This window comes from Bidens hawaiensis, unplaced genomic scaffold (genome assembly GCF_021521415.1).
Source record: "Bidens hawaiensis isolate Kalapana, Puna unplaced genomic scaffold, B.hawaiensis_p1.1 tig00010569_1, whole genome shotgun sequence".
Taxonomy (NCBI): domain Eukaryota; kingdom Viridiplantae; phylum Streptophyta; class Magnoliopsida; order Asterales; family Asteraceae; genus Bidens; species Bidens hawaiensis.
In genome coordinates, this window is record NW_027491807.1 from 583,645 (window position 1) to 602,295 (window position 18,651).

The following is an 18,651-nucleotide window of genomic DNA, read 5'->3' on the forward strand; positions in this document are numbered from 1 at the left end:
TTGTACTCTTTTGACACTTTGCATAAGATTGGATGCTAGGAAGTTTATGCTTTTATGGTGGTGTTTAAAGTGTTAACATACCATGGAGAGAAAGAACAAAAAAGCTACATGACTAATTTGTAACTTGGGTTGCTCATGTTGTAACAATGAATAGTAATTACAAAGCCAAAACACATGTTACCAAATAATATAAAGGTTAGTTAATGCCCCAACGTTTACATGGCAGTGTGACCAAAACACATCTCCACAACACACAGTCTTATAGTGCTTCATTAGCAAGTTTTTTATGACATCGTATGCTCACCGTATAATAGGCTTAGCATGACCATTTTTTTGGTTGTGACTGAACAAAAAAGTCATAAAAGGATATCGGAGGGCATGCGAGCCGCATCATCACCCGGGTGCACATAAATTTCGAGGGCACAAACCATTTTATACATATTACATATATATGTTTTTTGGTGTTAAAAATAAGATTATTTACAATGATTTATGAGATAATTACATGCTTAGAATGGTTTCTGCTTATAATAAATCGATGGATAAAAGTTTTATCCATGTATATTAGCGAATAAAAAAAATCGTTAAGGCCTACGGGTCTTTTTATTTTGGCTTGACTGAGGTATTTAAATTCTCGAAGACGGCCTGAAAAAGATGCTTGTTTTAAAGAACTAAATATATTTATAAGACTGTTATAAAATTAAAAATGAAAAAAAATACAAAATAAAAACAATCTATCAACAATTATAAAAATAAAACCTAAAAAATGAATCTTGGTTTCTCTTATCCCATACTAAAATGAATGTTAATCTTCAAAAAGGAACAATTTTTTTTTTCGGTTTCTCTCTACTTAAACCCTACCAAAAACACCTAGAGTGAAGAACAACCGTTAAAACTGGATCAAAAAACCCGAAACTAAAATGAGACGAAAGTATTTACAATGTTAAAACTAGAAACTTTTTTCATCCGGGTCGTTTACGAATCTCGTCATTGAGAAGCTTTGTTACCTCTTGTTGACTGCTCGTTGAGCCCTCATTATTCAAAACACTCAAAAACGCGTTTAACTCCTCCAAACTCGCCTTTTTAAACAGGCCCGAAATTATGGTATCAGAAGCAGTGTTTGACTCCTGGATCTTTAATATGTTATCCTCTTTGTTATGGGATTGAGAGTGAAAAGGTCGCGATTCCCAGTAATCCGTGCATACCCGATTCGTATCCATTGACAGGATACCCTACCAAACCAACATCATACCGTCTTGTTAAGATATACAGAGCTGAAGTTAGGGTTTAAGGTTTAGGGTTTAAGGTTTTTACCTGCAAGATGGATGGTGACGAAAAACCAAACATTTCCATGCCATCGAGACTCCCGGGAGGCTGCAAAGGAGGAAGATTCGGTACTTTCAACTTATGTTTCTTTGAGATCTCACTATTAACTCTCTCCCTAATCATTTCCCAACATTTTACTGGCGAGAAATGAATAAACGTTTCACTCGGATCCTTCTCCAACGAAACCTGGAAGAAAACAAACAAAACATGTATTTAGCTATGAATCTATATCTATATTTCTATATTATATAATAAATAAAGGTTTCTCAATGCCACATGGCATCACACAAGATAAATTCTTACAAAATTTTCCCACCTCTCTATCTTTTTAAATACAATTCGGTTACTTATTAATAGTTTTATATTTAACTTTTTTTTTCTTTTTAATCTATTATTTTCTCTTTTTAATAATTATTTTTTGATTTAAAAAATTTGACACCAACATAAATATATTATTTATTTTTGTACAAATATATTGTATTAATATATTGTATTAGTAATTAATATATTGTATAAATTATTTTTTCATTATCTAAAGTTGAAAGCAAAAACAAAATGAAACTACTAATTTTGATATGGAGGTTAAAATTACAAATAAAATTACAAATATTGAATACAAAAAAATATTTAGAGATTTAAGAAATTTTCAAACAACTTTTTATTTCCATATTGTGTACTTTATTCTATCATATATTATATCTTTATATATGTTGAACATATTTTATATATTTCGCATTGTGTTATTATTTAAACAAATTTATTTATTCTAACCCGTGTTCAATTACCATAAACAGAGGTCTATTCTTTCCCGCGTCAACAATTTCTGAAAGGTAGTAGCACGAATCTGTAGGATCTAACACGTTTATATACTTAACCCGACTCTTAAAACCTGCAACAAGACAAAATATTCAAACTCACATTCTTCGGGTATTATACAACAACAACTGATGTGGTAACTATTGTACCTTTAGGGTAAATGGCACGATTGTCACACCATAACTTTCCCGCTTGGACCACACCATATTCCAACGGCTCAACATTGCAGCTTATCCTTCTAACCACTTTTGCCATCCGAGGGCCTTTTTGAGGACCTTTTTGTTTCCCGGGGTTGGTTTGCGTGTTGTTCCCCTGTCCGGATTTTGCATATAATCCAATAATTACAACTTTCTCGTCGTTTTTGGGTACTTCCATTACGCTACTAGACCCTTTTGTAACCATGAGATCTTGCGGTTTGGTAGAACAATCCGTATCATTTTTCACTTGAACTTCACTTTTGACGACTTGTTTAAGCGGTTTTGATGAGTCATCACCCTCGTCATCACTAAGCAGAATAACACCTTTACGTGACGATTCATGTGAAACCGACGATTCCTTTGATTTCAACAAATCTTGAACCGTTTCTTGCCCCTTTTGTTCTTCGGTTGGTGGTTCAGAAACCGAGCCCGATTGTTTGTTATCTTTAGATACATAAGACGATAACGAAAGTCCAAGATCAAGCTTTGCCCATCTGTAAATAGCGCTTAATTTTCCCTCCAACGCTTCAACCAAAATAGCTAAATCTTTAATATCATGCCGAAGAAGAAAAAACTTTGAACCCCAAACACAAGAACAAAACTGCTTCGCATGATTTAAACATGAATATTTGTCGGGTGAACACTGTCGGCACCCTGCTGCTGATAAGTGCAAGTCAAAGAAACAAACACTGCATTCTCTTTCATTTGTTTCATCAAAACTCGCCTCCATCTTTAACGCCTGCGATGTATTACAAAGAAAATCCCGTCTCACACGCTCAATTTCCACACGCGCCTGTCAAATTGCACAAATTTTGAATAAGCGATAACAAAACATTATTTGAAATTCTTGTTATCGTTTTCTATTACCTTAAGTGTTTGTGTTAGTATCCCGTCTTTCCCACAAACGTCCTTCCATCTTAAGTTATCGGGAGTGTGTTTTCTAAGCAAATTAAGCTCCCAATGAGCTTTCACAGCGTCTCGTGCGGCTCCAAGCAACAATTTATCATGAGAAATCGATGTCTTTCGGGCCTGTTCACGATAAAGCTCAATGGCATTATGACCGTGTGGTAGCCAGTCAACGGGTGCTACATTGACCGCCTCTGCACAGTTGAACCCGCAATTGAACCCTGCGTGATACGCTCGGGGAAACGTCAGAATAAACTCCCCGGGATTCTGAACGCACCGATAAACCGGGACCCCTTCGGATTTTAGTATCGATGGTGAAAGTTGTGTAACCTAAATTACAATAAATAAATTAAATATATATCTTCATTTTTGGGATATACTGAGTACGATGATGATGATGATGATCTTCATTTTTAGTTTTCAAATAAATATATTTCTCACAAGTTTGTGAAGCAAGTCGGGTTGTTCAGCAAAAAGATCGGGTAAATGTTTTCTCATGGCAGCCTCTAATTTAATGGCATCTTTCCCGGGTACACCGTACCACATCTTTGGAGCACCAAAATGCATGTAATTCATTGAATATAAATGATGATCTTCAACATGCTGTTTATAAAATAAAAAGATAATAATAATTAAATACTGTAACATCTAGTAACGCGTATAAATGCATAATAGAAGCAAGATCTACTCACCCAACAGAAAGATGAAAAACACATTCCAATGTACAACCACGGGACAAGAACACCCGATATATCACTGCTTTCATAAGTGAGTAGTGATCCCTGAAGCCTCGGTAAGTTATTTAAGTTCCAACCGGATTTAGTGTACTTTGTATCTGAACCTGCCACCTGGTAAGCCTCTTTTGGAAACCCGCTGCCAAATGTACCGGTTTCCAGGTCAGCACCATAAAGCACCTACATTGTCACAAGACAAACCACGGTTTTGTTATTGTATTTGTAGTAAATTGCTTTTTTGTTCGTTTATGTTCGTGAAGCGATTGCTTTAATATTAATGAACAAACATAAATGAACACAAACATGTTCATTTTCTTAATAAACAAACATGGAACAAGAAAATTTCTTAAAGTTAAACGAACGAACACGAATGATCGGTTCGTTTACAACCCTATTTAAGCAAGATACCTCAATTTCTTCAGTGGGTCTCTCTATCATACGCCAATATTCACCCTCTATATCTTCTAAAGACGGTTCCCGATCTATCATAACCGAGTCACCAGACGCATCAGTAACCGTTTCATTTCTTCTAAAATACTGATTCTTAAAATCATCTGCATACTTGTGAAACTCTTTAAGCGTGAACCTTGGACCGGGTTCGAACCCAAAATCAGGTTCGCGAACCACCTGCTCAACCGGAGCTATGGTTTCTGACCCGTGGGTCTTTTGATCTCTTCTCCTTTTCCCTTTCTTCTGGAAATTAGATCTCAACATTTGACTCAACGCCCCCCGTTTTTGAAGTTTATCAACCCGTTGGACACGTGTAGCAAACGTTGAATTTTCCCATATACTATTATTATCCTTAAGGGCACACGGTGGTTTCCATGAAGGAGGCGGTACAATACGGCAAATTCCGTACGCTTCGGCTTTATCACGTATGCTTGAAATGTACTTTAAGGTATCTTCAAATTCCTGTAAACCAGTTAAAGTCAATCACAAATTAATAATCAAATTATTGAGTTTTCAGTTAGTTTTTATTACCTCTTCGGTCGGGTAAAATACAGGAGCGTCTAGAAGATCAGGCAACTGAGCTTCTTCTGGACGCCATCTTGCAATAACCTGAAAACAAAAGTATAAATAAATACAATAATTCAAGCTTTAAATAACAAAGTGTAACAAACTGAACAACCTTTTGGCAGTTATGACACGTTTCACATCCACGAATAACCCCTTTAGACATTTGAGTGCTTGAAGTTTTCTGAAGTGTAAACTGTAAGTCAAGCAATGCATAGAATACAAATAAAGATTTGGTAAAAGATAAATATTATGAGACTAACCTGTTCAGAGTCAGACTCGTCTCCCGAACTGCAACCGAGCCGGCCATAGTTTATCACGGGTCGGGGCCTAACGGACCGTTTAATCTTTTCATTATTACCGGGCTCAACCTCGGCTTCTTTCTTGAGTGGTTGCGGGTCAGGACTAGTGGAAACCGAAGAATTAGACCCGTTTGTGATGCCATCGACCCGTTTTAGAGGAACGGCTGCAAATGACTCGAACCCGGGTGGAATTGAAGGGATATCTATGCTCTCTTCTTTGACATGATGCATGATGAATTTGGTCCCCATCATGTATATACAAACTTCACAAAATCAAGATTCTCTGATATTTTGAATCAATTATCTGCAATGTCCAACAAGTTTTAAATAATTTAGAGTTTCATAATGTATCTTGTTTAGGGCTGCAAATGAGCCAAGCCGAGCCCGAACTCAACCAGGCTCGATCCAGGATCGTTTATTATTTATAAATTAATTTATATACATTTTCAATTATTTTTATATATTTTGAGAAAATTCTTAAACAAGCCTAAGCTCGGCTGTCCGGTGTGAAATTAATACATAGAAGTCCAAAAAGAGGTCAAACTTAAAAATACACAAGGTGTGTTAACGCTCGACGAGCCTAAACGAGCTTCTTATACAAGACTCGAGCTCAAGCTCAATAACTAAACCAGCTTCCGATACAAGACACAAGCTCGGCTCGCTTCGAGCTTTTTATTGGTCCGATCTCGAGTAGCTTGCAAGCGGCCCGACTGGACTTGCTTCGAGCTTTTTATCGATCCGATCTCGCGCAGCCCTAGTTTTGTTCATCTCGCTACATCGAATCGAAGACACGTATTTACGCATGCGCGACTTCAAAGAAACCAAAAGTCCAAAAGAGATGAATAAACATTACCCTCAAAAATTAGGTCAATGTTTCTTGACCAAATGCAGGTCAATCCCAGATGTTGAATACACTTGCAAACTTCAAGAACCCTAAAAATAGATAAATAAATAATTAAAAATCTGACACTCAAAACCATCAATCAATTTATGGTATAATTACAAATCATAAATTCATAACAGATCTGATCTAACAGAAACAAACCCAGATCCCTAAATTTACCCAGTAAACATCAATCAATCAATCAATTTAGGAGTTATAATTACAGACCCCAAAGTTGACCAGGTCAAAATCCCTAAAAACCAAATTTGGGGATCCAGAAATCTCAGATTGCATGTAAAATCAATACCCAAATTCAACATAATCTTCAAACACACATGCATGTATGTACTAGATGCCAAATATTAATATCTTAAAAATAATAATAATAATAATAATAATATAACCCTAGCTAGATAATATCAGTTATCATCATCACATAAAGTCACAACAACCAACCCTCTTTACAAAACTTGTTTTTAATATAATACCTGGGTATGAATTAATTTATGGTATGGTAGATGATATCAAGAACATAATATTAATAATAATATGTAGGAAAATTTGAGGTGGGTTTGATTGGATTTTTTATAAATTTAGAGAACAAAATAATAAAAATAAAAAGAAACTGAAAAATGTTTTTAACAATAACAAAGGTATAGTATGGTATACTGGTCCAACAACTTAATAAAGCATTAATTTAATCAGGATCTTTAATTACCTTTTAATTTTGTTTGTTGATACGATAGAATAATAATAAAAGTCATGAATTGAGGGTAGTAGTAGAAATTGGTGAGAAATTGATAAATTGAATAGGGTTTGTAACGTTTTTTATGGTTTATGTTATTTTATTTTATTTATTTTGTTTCTTGATAATAATAAAAATAATAATATTATTGGGAAAGTATTTGGTTTACCTGTGTTGTGATATTATGAGTTTGGACGCGTGAAAGGAAATAAGGAATTGAATCTTTCTTGACATTACATTACTCCAAATGTATCTGCTTTTTGGACGGTCAAGATGAAGCCACGTTTCCCGATGAATGTTTCAAGAACCTTTTAATATTTTTTTGGTATACCCATGTGCAATAGCAATACCATGGGCAAGGCAAAATATATATATATATATATGTATTATACTATTATGGGTCAAGAATCAAAGATAAAGCAAGGGGTGTGTGTGTTTTTTTCTTAAAGAATTAATTCATGGATTTTAAAATAATAATAATAAGAGTCAAGGTTTTTATTTATTTGGGTTTATCATATTTTTAGGCTAGGGATTTAGGTCGAAGTTAAAGATAATGTAACTAATAAGAAAATTTGTTGGTTTTAATTGTTTCGAGTTTTAGGAGACGATAATGTTTAGCGTCGATGAAGCGGTTGGGTTTTATACACGTGTTGTTTAAATGAAGAAAGTTAATTTAATAGTGGGAGATAGATATGTATGAACTGTTATTGACCAACTCCAGAACGTTCTCTAAGATACTAAATGCGAATAAAATTAAAAGTTATATGAGATCAAATGTCTACCTTGTAAAGTTTGGTAGGCTGAAAGAACTCGCACGTTGTGAGACAATGACTTTGTCGCTAGATCAAGTAAACGAAAACACCTACACAAATCAAACCCAAAAACTCGTTTTCAGATTACCCGTACTCTACTCGAACACTAAAACCTTAAACGACTTTCGGTTTAATCGAATCTAAACTGAAACACCAAATCGAATTGACTATGGCAGATCAACGGCGGCTTAGGGGGGATTAGGGTTTCTAAGTTGTTTAGCAACCCTAATATTCTTTGGAATTATATATTTTTAGATTCCAAACATTTGATTAATATCAAATAGTAATTGTGTTTTAAACAAACAAATACATTCCATGTATATCTCATAATCTTTTATTTATTTATCAAGTTTTCAAAAAATTTGAATTTCTAATTTAAAAAAAAATATTGTGTGTTTTTTATTTATCATTGTGTATTTTATATATTTTCATTATTGATTGTGTTTTCTTTTTCATGATATTGTGTATTTTTTCCTTGATACATACATATTCTAATAAAAGAAAATAACTTGGACACATATCACTAGGATCATTCATAGCCTAAATTTCCCACTCAAACTATTATTCTGTTTTTAAAGAAAACGTATTTACGTCAATGTAATCAAAACATATAAATCCATACTTTAATTAAATAATCAGCTACCTAAAGTACAAGTATTGAAAATATGCAGGTATTTATGTCAGTATAATAAATATTAATATCTTTAATGAAATCAAATCTACTTTTGTTATTAAATCAATTTATATACACTTTTGAGTGTAGGGGATGGTCGAATGTGTGAACTAGAGGTGTTCAAAAAAACCGGTTATAGAACCGGTTTGGTCGGTTTAACCGAAAACCGGTTAATAGAAAAACCGATTATTAAAAAACCGGTTAGACCGGTTATTGAACCGCCGGTTAGTACTTCGGTTACTCATTCGTGGACAAAAACCGGTTATTGAACCGGTTAGTAAAAAAACCGGTTAAATTTAAAAACCGGTTATTAAAAAACCGGTTAACCTAAAAACCGGTTAACCGGTTAACGGTCAAAAACCGGTTAACCTAAAAACCGGTTAACCGGTTTTTAGGTTAACCGGTTTTTGACCGTTATAAAACGGCCATATGACCGTTTGGGTCCTTTTTTGCCCGTTTTTTCTTGATTTCTAGCCGTTTTTTTTAACATTTTACCCACACAAACAACTATATATTGTTTAGGTTGGGTAGGTTAGCTCACACTCGATTATACAACTCTACTAGCTCTAAACGTTTATTTCATACGCGATTATTTTGTTATCTCACACTCAATTATACCACATTACCACTCCATACGCTCTTATTTCGTAGTCGTTTATTTCATACTCGTACTCGTTTATTTCATACTCGATTATACGCTCTTATTATCATGGCCTCCCAAAGTGCTGCTTCATCCGTCAACATGGGTGCCTCGAACACAGACATAACGGTCGTTCGGATCATCCCCACGAAACGAAACCAAGATGTGTGGCAACATTTCGACCTATGCGAACTGTCTAACGGTCGCCAAAAAGCTCGATGCAAGCACTGTTTGAAGTTCTATGCCAAAGATGCAAACTCCACTTTAAAAGCGCATATACAACAGCGCTTTTGCAAGGCCTTGAAGGACGAAGCGGGAAGTAGTTCGCAGCCGGAGATGACGAATCAAGGAGGGGTGTTTACGTACGACGTTGAAGCGGTACATCAACAGTTTTCAAACTTTGTGATTCAACAAACACTTCCTTTCAACCACTTCGACAACCCTCAATTCACGGAGATGATGCAAAACTATGTTCAACTACGCTACCAACACGTAAGTCGTTCGACCCTTAGAAGAGATTGTCTTAAAGCATGGAAAAACGCTAAATCCGAACTAATTTCATACTTTTCAAACTTACAAACTGGTGTAAACTTAACAACGGATGTTTGGTCGGTACCTCATGGTTCGCCCGACTCATACATTTGTGTGACGGCTCATTGGGTTGACCCCGAGTCGTGGCAAATGATGAAACGAACCGTTGCGTTTCAATTGTTTGATTACCCGCACACGGGTAGAAATATTTTTCAAATCTTGGATAAAGTCATTCGACAATACAAAATTGAAGATAAAATCTTTTCAATTTCGTTTGATAACGCGTCCAACAATACGGCCGCGGTTGGCCATTTAAAATTAAAGTATAAACGTATTTGTGATGGAGCGTTTTTTCATAGCCGATGCATTGCACATATTATCAACTTGGCCGTGCAAGATGGGTTAAACGTGATCGAAACGCAAAGAAACAGTTTTAAAAGAATGTTACGAGATGTTTTTAGCAACAATAAAACATTTTCAAGATAAAAAAAATTTTGTGTAGAAGCTAATTGTCAATGGTTGGGGCCAAATTGGGATTGTCCAACAAGATGGAACTCGACTTGTAATATGTTTGAGAAAGCCATCCAACAAAAAGAATCATTAATTGCGTTTCATCAAATTTTGTCAAGTAGGGGTAAATGTGCACCATATGATCCTAGAAACTGGTTATTGATTGAGATCGTTACGGAGGTCCTTCAAATTTTTAAATCTTGCACAACTAGTTTATCCGGGGTTTACTATCCAACAAGCCCCATTGCTTTACCAAAAATTGCTGTCATGTGCACAAAGTTGAGTGAACTTGATTGTAGGGGTGCACCTTATTTTGATATGGGTGTAAAAATGAAAGAAAAATTTAGAAAATATTTTCAACAACTACCCGCTGTTTTGACATGTGCTGCTGCGTTAAACCCTTGCATCAATGTTGGTGGTGTTGAAGCTTTAATAGAAAAAATTTGTGATGAGCTTGGGTTAAACGACGATCAAAACCCCTATTATAGCCAAACTTTAAAGAATGCTTTCAACACCACCTTGTCAAACATGTATGATGTCTACCTTACAAAATACGGGTCGTCTTCCCAAATTCATGACTCGTTAAGAGCTGTTGCCCAATCCCAATCCCAAACCGACCTTGAAATGGGGATGTACTACATGATTTGGGAAGACGCCGGTAAACGTCAAAGGGTAAACACCCCAAGCAGTGAACTTGGAAGGTATGGTGGTACCAACTTTGTGAAACACATGACTCCGGATGAATTTAGAAGTCTTGATTTGCTGGCTTGGTGGAGAGGTAAGGAGGATGAGTTTCCGATCCTCGCCGCCATGGCCAAAGATTTACTAACGGTCCAAGCTTCCACGGTAGCTTCGGAGTCTGCTTTTTCTGTTTCTGGCAGGGTTATATCGATTAGGAGGACTCGACTCACTGCACCAGCTATAGAGATGTCGATTTGCTACAAGGATTACTTGGACTCTTTAGATAGGGCACAACATCAACGCTCACTCGAGGGGGAAATGGAGTATGAAGCGGGCTTGTATGAAGACGAGGTCAATGAAGGACACACTCAACCAATGACCGATGAAGAAGCCGCGTACGACGATTACCTAAGAAATAGCTCGGGATCGGGTAGCGAAGAAAATTAGTTAAAGAAACAGCAAACATGGAGGCAAATCATGAGTAAGAAACAGCAAGTTGTTCATGTAATCGTGTCTAAGCATTCTTTTTCCTAATATGTGCTCTTATTTACTTGTTGATTTGGATTTTTCTAATTTAGTTAAAGAAACAGCAAACATGGAGGCAAATCATGAACAAACTGCGATTGGGAACAACAGGAGCATCTGCTAGTTCACGATTTAATGTTTGTATTTTTGAGTTAAATCATGAACAACAGTTCTTGGCAGAGATTTCTTCAGTGTTAATGATTTAATGTTTGTATTTTTGAGTTACGAATATGCGATAACGATTTAATGTTTGTATTTTTAATGTAAAAACTATAAATGAAAGTTATGTGTTTTTAATCTTTGGTTTGTTGAAAACACATTCACCAACACACACTCATACTCATCTTCCAAGCAAAGAACCCTAACAACGAAAGCAAAGAATGGCATCGGTCAGTCCGTTTTGCCTTGTAGTTACCGGTTTGTTTATACTGTGAAAAAATAATGGTATTCATTAAGTACAAAATATAAAAAACAAATATTCGTATTTGAAACCGCGAAATTTAAAAAAAAAAAAAAAAAAAAAACCGGTTAATAAAAAAAACCGGTTAATAAAAAAACCGGTTTATTAACCGGTTCTAAACCGGTCCTAACCGGCTAGACCGGTTAGGGTTTTGACAGAAAAAAACCGGTTATTAACAGGTCCGGTTATTAACCGAACCGGTTTTTTTAAAAAAACCGGTTTGTGCACCTCTACTGTGAACTTCAATAAACAATATTTATAAGCCTAAGATGATAAAGACAATAATAAACTATGAATAAATAGCAATTTTATTATCACATATTTAATCAACATTCATGAATCCATAGAGTTTTCATCTATCTTTATGTAATATTCATGCTAATTTATATATAATGTTCTTTTTTATGTCATTTATAATGAAATTTCTTATCATATTTTCTTAGAATTTGCTATTCCATTAAAAAAATATAATTGCAACTTACATAATCACAATGTGCATCATTTCGTAATTATGAAGAAATTGTTTGAGAATACACCACATATTCATATGAATATTCCATTACTAGCTTTAGAAACCCGTGTATTACACAGGATAAATTAATGTATAAATTACAATGAATATTTTAATATAAATAAAAAAAGATAACTAAGTCTCTTTATATTATGTAAAAAAATGTATTACAAATATAGTCGTACTATATCATCAAATATATTTGACTTTTAAATCGAGAATGAGTTGTTCTACAATCGGTATACAAAAATGAAACAATGCCACTGAAGGAAAATTTAAAACAATGAGGCATTTCGATGTGAAAGATATAGCTAAAGTCTTTCACAAATTTTTAATATTTAATAAACATGGTTTGTTGTAGATTTTTGAATTTCACCAAGTATGTTGGGAAATATATTCTAACAATGTACATTAGTATAATATGTAAATATGTATTTGTATAAAAATGTATAGATATAATACAAATAAAGTTTAAATAAAAGTGAATAATTTAATTAGATATAATATAAATAGAGTGTAAAAGGAAAGTGAATAATTTTTTTTATTTGCCATATATAAGTTTTTGAGGGAAAAAAATTGTAAGAATTAACCACAAACTGACACGTGTCACAATTATTTTACTTTATTAGAATAGGTAGATAAATTATAATTTAAACTTATAAAACCATTTAATTTGATATAATATATGTTTTTTTAAATTTAATCATTTAATTTATATAGTTTAATTGTATTTCTTTTAATAATCACGTGCATCACACGGGTTCTAAAGGTAGTTTTGTTATATTGTTCAAATTTGTGTTATATTTTGCTTGATATTGTGTTATTTTTTGGGGTCTATTATGTCTTTTTTTATCATTGTGTTTTTTGTTAATTTACGTCATTGTGTCTTTTTTCCTTCATATTGTGTTTATTTTTATGAACGAGAAAGACCGGGGAAACAATTTTTTTTCTTTTTTATTTATATTTTGAGTTATGATTTTTATATTATTTTTCTTGAAGTTTTTAAGGTTTTTTATGCCACAAATACTTCTCAAACTTCTTATTTTTCTCTTCATTTATATTTTAACCTTTTTCTTATACTCAAATTCAAATAATCAACTTTCAAATATTCAACCAATTTGATTATTTGATAGAATATATATAACCAAATTCTGTTATAGAAAATTGTACGACCTTTACCATGTGATGCACAACTTTTCTTTTTGTGTTTGTTTCTTGTCACGATGCGTATGATGTGTCTTATCTTCCTGACCTCTACCCTCTATGTCATATTTTTGTTCTTCATCCTTTTTATTGTTTTTTTTTCATTCTCACCTATGGATAAGTTGCAGGTATAATCCTATTGAACCTTCGTTAATCGTTTACTAATGGATGATCCATCATCATCATTTGTGACATAATTTTTCATATTGGTGCTTTCATCTAGCACTCATTGTCGTCAAACCACGTCTTACGATTTTAATCCACCATCATCTCGTGCGCAGACCAACTGATTTTTTTTTCCGATTCCTCCAGTCATCGGTGATGTTCTGTTCATCCGCAATCGCAGACTATTGGTTTTCCTTTGTTTGATTTTAGGGCATGTGACATTTTCCGTGCCTTTGATTTACTTGATTAGGGTTAACTTAGTCGAACCTCATTTTATAGGTTATCTACTAAATCCCTCTTGTTGCGTCGTTTTCATCAATTTTTGATCATGTTCTCATTAATTTCATGTTTTTTTTACGTTATTTGCATGAAGAGTTAGATACACTAGGTCTTTGAATTTGAATCTTGTTTTATGTAAAAAACTAAAAGGGGTGAATAGTTTTTCTTAAATTTAATCCAGTTTTAATGAGCAAATAACTTTGTTAAATCTTTCACAACTTACAAAAATATATACAAATAAGTATAAATACATGCAAATAAGTAAAAAAGTTTAGGGATATAGGTTATAGACGTTAAAGTGAATGTAACATACTAATTCACTCTACATCTTCTCCTTGATTCACCGATCGAGAGTTTTTTTCACTGGTCGTCTTCCTTAACGGTAGGAATCACTGATACAATCGTCTCACTCTTCAAAAGAAGTGATCATCTTCTTTAGCAAGCACATCAAGTGCTTAGAATTACAATTCTTCAAAATATGTTCACTATGTCAAGATAGTGAACTCACTCAACTATAATAAACTCTATATTAAGATAGAGTTTCCCAACCAATACAATAACAACATTACGACAATATAGTGTGTTTCCCTCTCAAATCATCAACAAAATGATGAATCTTTACATGTCAAATCACTATAACAACCTGTAGTCTCAAATACATAAGCAAGTTGTAGGTTGGTAGCTTGAAAAGCTCTCCTGTTGCTATAACTTTTAATCTCTTATTATTGATTATTGAAGCTTAAAATTACTATTGAATTATATAAGAGATTATCTTTGAAAGTGTGTGAAAACTTTAGAGCAAAGAGGCGAAGACTTAGTTTGAATAAATCTTCTATTTAAAACTCTATTGTGTAAGACAATCATATGAGGTCCGCGAGTGTTAAGAGTTTAGCGTGAGTGGGCTCACGGATAAATTGATTTTTTATATAATATTTCATTTATCATATAACTTGAGTTTTTCGTAATAATTTGTGTTCGTTAACTTTTCTTAAATATTTAAATACACAATGATTTTTATTATGAATATTAATAAAATTTATTGAAAACCAAATTGGTTTCAAGATACATTATTTTCTTTTTGTCTCATAAGCGGCTTTGGCATGTGCTTGTATCGCTTTGCTAGAATATACTTATGCACAATGTTGGCATGTGTCCTTTGGAGTTGCCTATTCGAGAAATGATAACGACGAAGTAATTAAACCCACGTGTGTAATGAAAACAATTTCTCATAAAGTGATGAGAAGTGAAGATTGATGTGACGTTAATGTGTCAGTAAAATTTATATGACATTTGAGAACCACACACCTGATAGCCTTTGTAGATTGTCATTTTCTACCACATGCAACTTATATTTTGTGCATGATACGTATGTTGTAGTTGGAAATTTGTGCGTTAACTATATACTCCCATTTGAAGTTAGAATCTGAAATGATGAACACACTAGCATCATTGCTAGTGTGCTAATAACATATGAACCTTAACTACATAAAATACATAGGGAAAGAGTTGTGCATCAAATTTAAGGATATGACTTTGTGATTATGCAATATGCATTATGAGTCTACATGATGGAAATGTTAATTATGTGACTATGACACGACACGCTTCACCGCTGACTTGATTCTGTTGAGAACCCAAGAGTCACTTATTAACTGTGATTCGATTTCTTCAACCCATGGTTTTTCAGTTCCCACCAATGAATGCATATAGAACCTTGTTATGGACAATTATTTAAAGCTTTTGTTGCTTTCCATTATCTTTTTGACAAACCCCAAAATGACCATCTTCATAACTTTTTGCATGGGGACTAATATGTCAAAAAGTGCACTATTGTAATATGTAGTGGTTAGCTTTTGGAACCATTGTGGAATCTTTTGTTCCCAAATAACCAAACAGTCTTTACAAATATTTATACACAGAAAAAACTGGCCAACGAAAACGTTTCTCATACGGAAGACTTTATTATTCAAAACATAATTCTCAAAGAGAACAAGATTAAGCATAAACCAACTTCTAGTATTCACAGGTTTCAAAAAAGGGAACATGTATATTGAGATAGAGAGGGCCATCCAATATAGAACCAATTTCGAAGTCGGCCAGATGCAATTCGTAAAGTAACTAAACATCACTCTTGTCGAATGCTCTTTCCAACCTTCTCTTAGAGGAAGAGTGACAGCTTAAAACATTATTCTACAAAAGACAATACAGTTGATCAGAAATCGGTCTAAATTCACTCCATTTTCGAGCTATATACATATAAACAAGTCTAAATTCATCTGAAAACTATTAAACGCATAAAACCTCCTAAACAGTTTTAATTTAAAAAAAAGCTTACTCTTACTATTTGTAATAATATAGTTTCTGTAATCATATGAAAAACATTAATTATTTATATAAAGTTATAAACTTTAGAAATGAATACAAAAAAGTGTATAATACCTTTCTGTTTCTTGTGGATTTTGCAGAATCTGTATCTTGCCCAGTATGAATCCAGTAACTCCCAACGGTCCCTATGATCGGTGTGTCATCAGGGTTGTGACACGGTGACTTTCTTGGAGTTGACCTTGCAGATACCTGTTTGACTTCATCAATGCTCCAAGCTCCTAAAATGGGTCTATCTTCAATGCTCTTCCAAGAAGTTTGACTTTCTTCCTTGCTCGGTGTTGCTGACTTCTCGGGCTTAACCAACCAACTTGCAAGGCTTGCAGCCACAACATTGTTGTTTTCTAGTCTCTCCTTTCGGTCTGAAACTTTAGAGTTTTCTTGTTCTAACGACAAATTTTCTTTTTCTTGGAGGTGATTCAAACCAGACATTGGTGATCTTGCCTTCATTGTTTTCCGGTCTGCAAGATTCTCAATTGGATTCAACAAAGAATCAATGCTTTTATCATGATCATGATTATTAACAATGACTTCTTTATCATCAGCTCCAACTGGAGAAGACTTTGATTGCCTCGTTGGATCGACTGACAAAGAAAATAAGGACTCGGGTGAATCTGCTTGAACCAGTACATATTCTTCATCTTCATGGGTTACACCATTATGGTATCTATGCATTGGTGGATAAGATATGTAGCTTGAAACAGTAGAATCTGAGATGGCTCCACTTTCATTCTCGGTTTCCACATGAACACCTAAATCATTTTGTTTTGCTTCATTTCTTTCATTTTCGGTCTCAATCTGCACAAGAACACCCAGTTTTCCACTTTCTTTGTTCTTTTCATCCTCCCTCTCTTTCGCACTCTCGAGTTCCACAAGAACGCCCAATTTCCCACTCCCTTGATCTTCACCATAAAACCTACAAGTTCAATAACACGAAAAATGAAACACAACTGTAAACGAATCGAAACGAACAAGCCCTTGTTCATGTTCGTCCGTTAAGTTTTTATCGGAGAACCAAACGATTCACGCTAGGGGTGCAAACGAGCCAAGCTGCTCGCGAGCTACTCGAGATTGGCTTGTTGAAAAGCTCGATCGAGCCGAGCCTAATAGAGCCCGAGCCCGAGCTTGAGCTTAAAAGTAAGCTCATTTAATAAACGAGCCCGAGCCCGAGCTTCACGTATCGAGCTCGAGCCGGCTCGCAGCCTAAACGAGCCTGTCATTTATATAACTTTTTGAAAATATATATTTAATAATTATTAATTAATATGTATAATGTTATGAAAAATAAATATAAATAACTAAATAATATATATTATTTTATATATAAGATTATAATAGAAAAAATATATCAAAATAATTATAATTAAATAAAAAAATAATTGATAAATAATAAACAAGCCAAGCTTGAGCTTGAATATCTACTTATGAGCCGAGCTCGAGCTTTGAAAATAGAGCTCGAAACGAGCCGAGCTCGAGCTCTGTGTAAGTTAAACGAGCCGAGCTCAAGCCTAATCGAGCTCGGGCTCGGCTCGTTTGCACCCCTAGTTCACGCACACCTAACCAAACGAAATTTATTGTGTGCGTCCATTCATTAAGGAAATGAACTTGTTTGTGAATGGTCCACGAACATAAATGAACACAAACAATGATTTATTTGATTTGGCTAACCGAGAATGATCAGTGCCAACTGCCAATAGTAACATCCGTATTCATATATTAATTTACTTATAAAGTAATCACATAATACTCAAATGTACATTTTTGTTTTTCAGTTAATAATTTTGCTTAACTCTATATGATAAGATTATAAGTCATTAAAAATATGCATAACCTATAATGAGCAAACATTAACGAACATAAATGAACGTAAACTAACAAATAATCGAATGTTCACGAACACAATTAAACGAACACGGTCTCTTGTTCATGTCCGTCCATTTAATGACCGAATGAGCGTAAACGAACTTCCAGTCGAACAGTTCACAAACAGGTTTACAACCCTACATGAAGACAAGGTGTTTGACAAAATGCCTCAAAGAAAAAATACACAAACTACAATAAAACCTCAATTTATACAACCACGATACCAACATTTACATAAAATCAATATAACAATTCAAATGTAGGCAATAAATTACCTCAATTTGGAAACTAGGGTTTTGAAGGAAGAAGATGAAGTGGCTTTGGTTAGTTTTGAATGCTTGGAAGAAGATGGAAGACACGGAAAGATTAAGAATCGACCCATCAATTCCAGAGCAGCTGCTGATAATGATGAATTGATGATCCAATGAAGCTGCTGGTTAATTAGGGTTTTCAGATTCACATTTTTGAATTAAGCGACCGTTATCTTATTTAG

The 18,651-nt window shown here is 34.1% G+C and overlaps 2 protein-coding genes across 2 annotated transcripts; both read right to left on the reverse strand.

Annotated features, from left to right (window-relative positions):
* Window positions 1-749: 749 nt before the first annotated feature.
* Window positions 750-6,855, reverse strand: LOC143535620 (putative lysine-specific demethylase JMJ16). Its single transcript, XM_077029828.1, has 13 exons — window positions 6,667-6,855; window positions 6,149-6,228; window positions 5,257-5,599; window positions 5,109-5,189; window positions 4,961-5,038; window positions 4,388-4,891; window positions 3,938-4,159; window positions 3,687-3,848; window positions 3,207-3,575; window positions 2,292-3,132; window positions 2,112-2,215; window positions 1,315-1,512; window positions 750-1,232 (listed from the first exon to the last, which is right to left on the reverse strand). The coding sequence occupies exons 3-13, from the start codon at window positions 5,545-5,547 to the stop codon at window positions 963-965; spliced, it is 3,120 nt and encodes a 1,039-aa protein (XP_076885943.1). The 5' UTR covers window positions 5,548-5,599; window positions 6,149-6,228; window positions 6,667-6,855; the 3' UTR covers window positions 750-962.
* An 8,995-nt stretch (window positions 6,856-15,850) lies between these two features.
* On the reverse strand, window positions 15,851-18,651 carry LOC143535566 (uncharacterized). Its single transcript, XM_077029786.1, has 3 exons — window positions 18,434-18,651; window positions 16,353-17,211; window positions 15,851-16,103 (listed from the first exon to the last, which is right to left on the reverse strand). The coding sequence occupies exons 1-3, from the start codon at window positions 18,538-18,540 to the stop codon at window positions 16,032-16,034; spliced, it is 1,038 nt and encodes a 345-aa protein (XP_076885901.1). The 5' UTR covers window positions 18,541-18,651; the 3' UTR covers window positions 15,851-16,031.

Bases quoted from the DNA above. Each gene is read 5' to 3' on its own strand.
- LOC143535566 (XM_077029786.1), bottom strand. From the start codon at position 18,540: ATGGGTCGATTCTTAATCTTTCCGTGTCTTCCATCTTCTTCCAAGCAT. The intron at 17,212-18,433 runs GTAATTTATTGC...TTGAACTTGTAG, and splicing joins ACCCTAGTTTCCAAATTGAG to GTTTTATGGTGAAGATCAAG. The intron at 16,104-16,352 runs GTATTATACACT...TGTCTTTTGTAG, and splicing joins AATCCACAAGAAACAGAAAG to AATAATGTTTTAAGCTGTCA.
- LOC143535620 (XM_077029828.1), bottom strand. From the start codon at position 5,547: ATGATGGGGACCAAATTCATCATGCATCATGTCAAAGAAGAGAGCATA. The intron at 3,849-3,937 runs GTGAGTAGATCT...TTTTATAAACAG, and splicing joins GTTTTTCATCTTTCTGTTGG to CATGTTGAAGATCATCATTT. The intron at 1,233-1,314 runs GTAAAAACCTTA...TTGGTTTGGTAG, and splicing joins CGTCACCATCCATCTTGCAG to GGTATCCTGTCAATGGATAC.